The sequence below is a fragment of the Echinops telfairi genome, unplaced genomic scaffold (genome assembly GCF_000313985.2).
Source record: "Echinops telfairi isolate 266 unplaced genomic scaffold, ASM31398v2 ScPeMD7_443;HRSCAF=831, whole genome shotgun sequence".
Lineage (NCBI taxonomy): Eukaryota > Metazoa > Chordata > Mammalia > Afrosoricida > Tenrecidae > Echinops > Echinops telfairi.
Window position 1 is genome coordinate 24867061 of NW_022104341.1, and position 2258 is coordinate 24869318.

A 2258-nucleotide genomic window follows, 5' to 3' on the forward strand; every position below is an offset into this window, starting at 1 on the left:
GGGGGGTTATTGTGCAGAAGGTTTACGGAAACTGGAAACTGCTGAGGACAAGACCAGGCGTGTTGTGCTGAGGGACTGTTTTCTATCACGACTCCTTCTTCCAGGGCAGCAAGGGTTGTTCTAGGAGAACTTCGCCCTCATCATCTCCCTGGGCTTCTTTTTGTTCCCCATCCTCAAAGACACTTACAAGGTACAAGATCTGAGACCCTTGAGGATGTCAAAGCTGCCAATGGAAGCGTCCAGAAGTCTTCCGGGAAGGGTCGAGAGATGGAAACACGACCATCAGAAGCGCCTAGCCCCGGGCAGAGAATACACTGAGAGGCCAGCAGGTCACAGTTTGGCATCTGTGTCTAAGAAAGACTTCTGTGACTTTGTAGTCATACTTTTTCACCTCTCCCGAGTGAGAAATAATGGTGACCTAGACCTTGCAGTTGATGCCTAACTCAAAAGATCTCTTTTAGCCAGAGGTTCTCATTGCATTAATAGCTGTGTACTGTATAGCACGATGTGTGGGGGCTCCACCGAGCCGCGTTCTGGAACTCGAGGGACAGACAAGAGTGCCGTAGGCCAGCTCTCCAGCCTGCAAGCCAGCAGTGCAGAAAGCTATGAAGCACATGGTGGTCATTGAACATGGCCCGTGCCCTCGCAAAGCCAGCGTTTTGCAGGGAAAACCACTTGCTTAGAGAATGAGCTCTACATTTGGGGGGTTTGTTCCTGCCACCAAGTGAAGTCAGTAGAATGGGGTGGTGAAGAAAAGTAATATGAGAATCTGATTACCAACTTCAAATCGCTGCACCTCTATTTCATCAGCCATGACCTCGAGCCACAGTTTCCCTATCTGAAAAACATGGCAACACAACCTCTCTCTGCATGAAGCCTGTTTACAGCAATGTCTGGCACAGAGAAAGCATCCAACAAACATTAGCAATTCTGCTTATTACTATCAGGGATCTAGTGGTAAAGGGTATACTTTAATTCTTCAGTGATGTTTTTTGGGGTGATGGAGAACGTGCGGCTAGTTCCACCCAAGCAGATAAGCTTCTAGCTAAAAGCATTGGAGAAGCAGCTCCGTGGCAGCCATGCTATGGTTTATGACCTCTATGTGGTTCTAGCTGCCGTTCGACGTCCAGGCAGGTCAGTGCAGGGTGGCAGAGAACTGTGGTACAATGGGACAAGACGACAACTTGGGCTCTGCTCTTTCTTTGTCTGATTTTAGGTGATTATGGGACCCCTCTTCCCTGGTACTTCCTGATGCAAGAGTCCTACTGGCTGGGTGGCAAAGGTGAGTTACTTCAAAACAAAAACAGAATCTTCGTGTCTAAAACGAACTGCGTGGGTCCTGTGTGGGTGGTACAAATGGCTCTTTATGTTAGGGGCATGAATCCTGGTGCATCAGCCTCCTCCTGGTGCTTGTGCTGCCAAGCAAGGCATCCCAGCACCTGGAAGCTCCACCCACCCACCCACCCCTGCGTTTTCCTGATAAACCTGGGCTCAGGCAAGGGCTTGAGCACTGATAAATCCCGGGTCCTCTGCTCTACTAAAGGAAGGCCAATCCACACAGGGTGCAAACGGCTTGTGCAACTTAGAATGAGGGTTATAGAGATAAGGTTGCAACTTAGAGTTCTAGCATACAGCCCTAGTTCTTATACGCTACTGAAGGAAGATCAGACCAGTGCAGGGTGTAAGTGACTTGGGCAACTTCTCAAATCAAGGCAAAGAAATCCAAAGAATCATGAAGGATCTTTGCATTCACCATCTGATGCTTCTATTTATACATTTATTTGTTTGTTTATTCCTCACCACCTTTTCAACATATAATGAATTACTTCATGCTCCCAGGGTGATGGCTCAGCCAGACTTTGGGTGCGCTGTTGATCCCGAGGGTACCTATTCCCAAGCTCTCCTGGGGCTGGTCTTCCTGTGATCCAGAGAGGAGGCCGGAACAATTGGGCCGGGACGGATATTGGGCACAGTTTGCCTGGTGCCCACGGAGGCTTGCCTGTTGCTGCGGTGCTGAGCCAGACTCGGCAGTTTCCCCACTTGGACAGGCTAGGTGGGAAGACCTGACAGTCTACTTCCAAAAATCACCCAGTGAAAACCTTGTGGCTCAGAAAGGTGTGAGTCACGACTGGTCCTGGGGATGACCGCGTTTTGTTCTGTTGTGTGGGGGTTGCCGTGAGTCAGGGGCTGTATCTGTAGCAGCCGACAACAAGCCAGGAAGACCTGTGGGAGCAGGGACCACGGACACTTCAGTGCTG

At 50.0% G+C, this 2258-nt stretch overlaps 1 protein-coding gene across 1 annotated transcript in view; it reads left to right on the top strand.

The window, feature by feature from the left end:
* ABCA4 (ATP binding cassette subfamily A member 4) overlaps positions 1-2258 on the top strand; it is a 139349-nt gene that overhangs the window by 53279 nt on the left and 83812 nt on the right. Inside the window, exon 12 of the mRNA XM_045292037.1 lies at positions 1217-1282. Coding sequence (XP_045147972.1) covers positions 1217-1282 — 66 coding nt within the window. The remainder of the gene's footprint in view (positions 1-1216; positions 1283-2258) is intronic.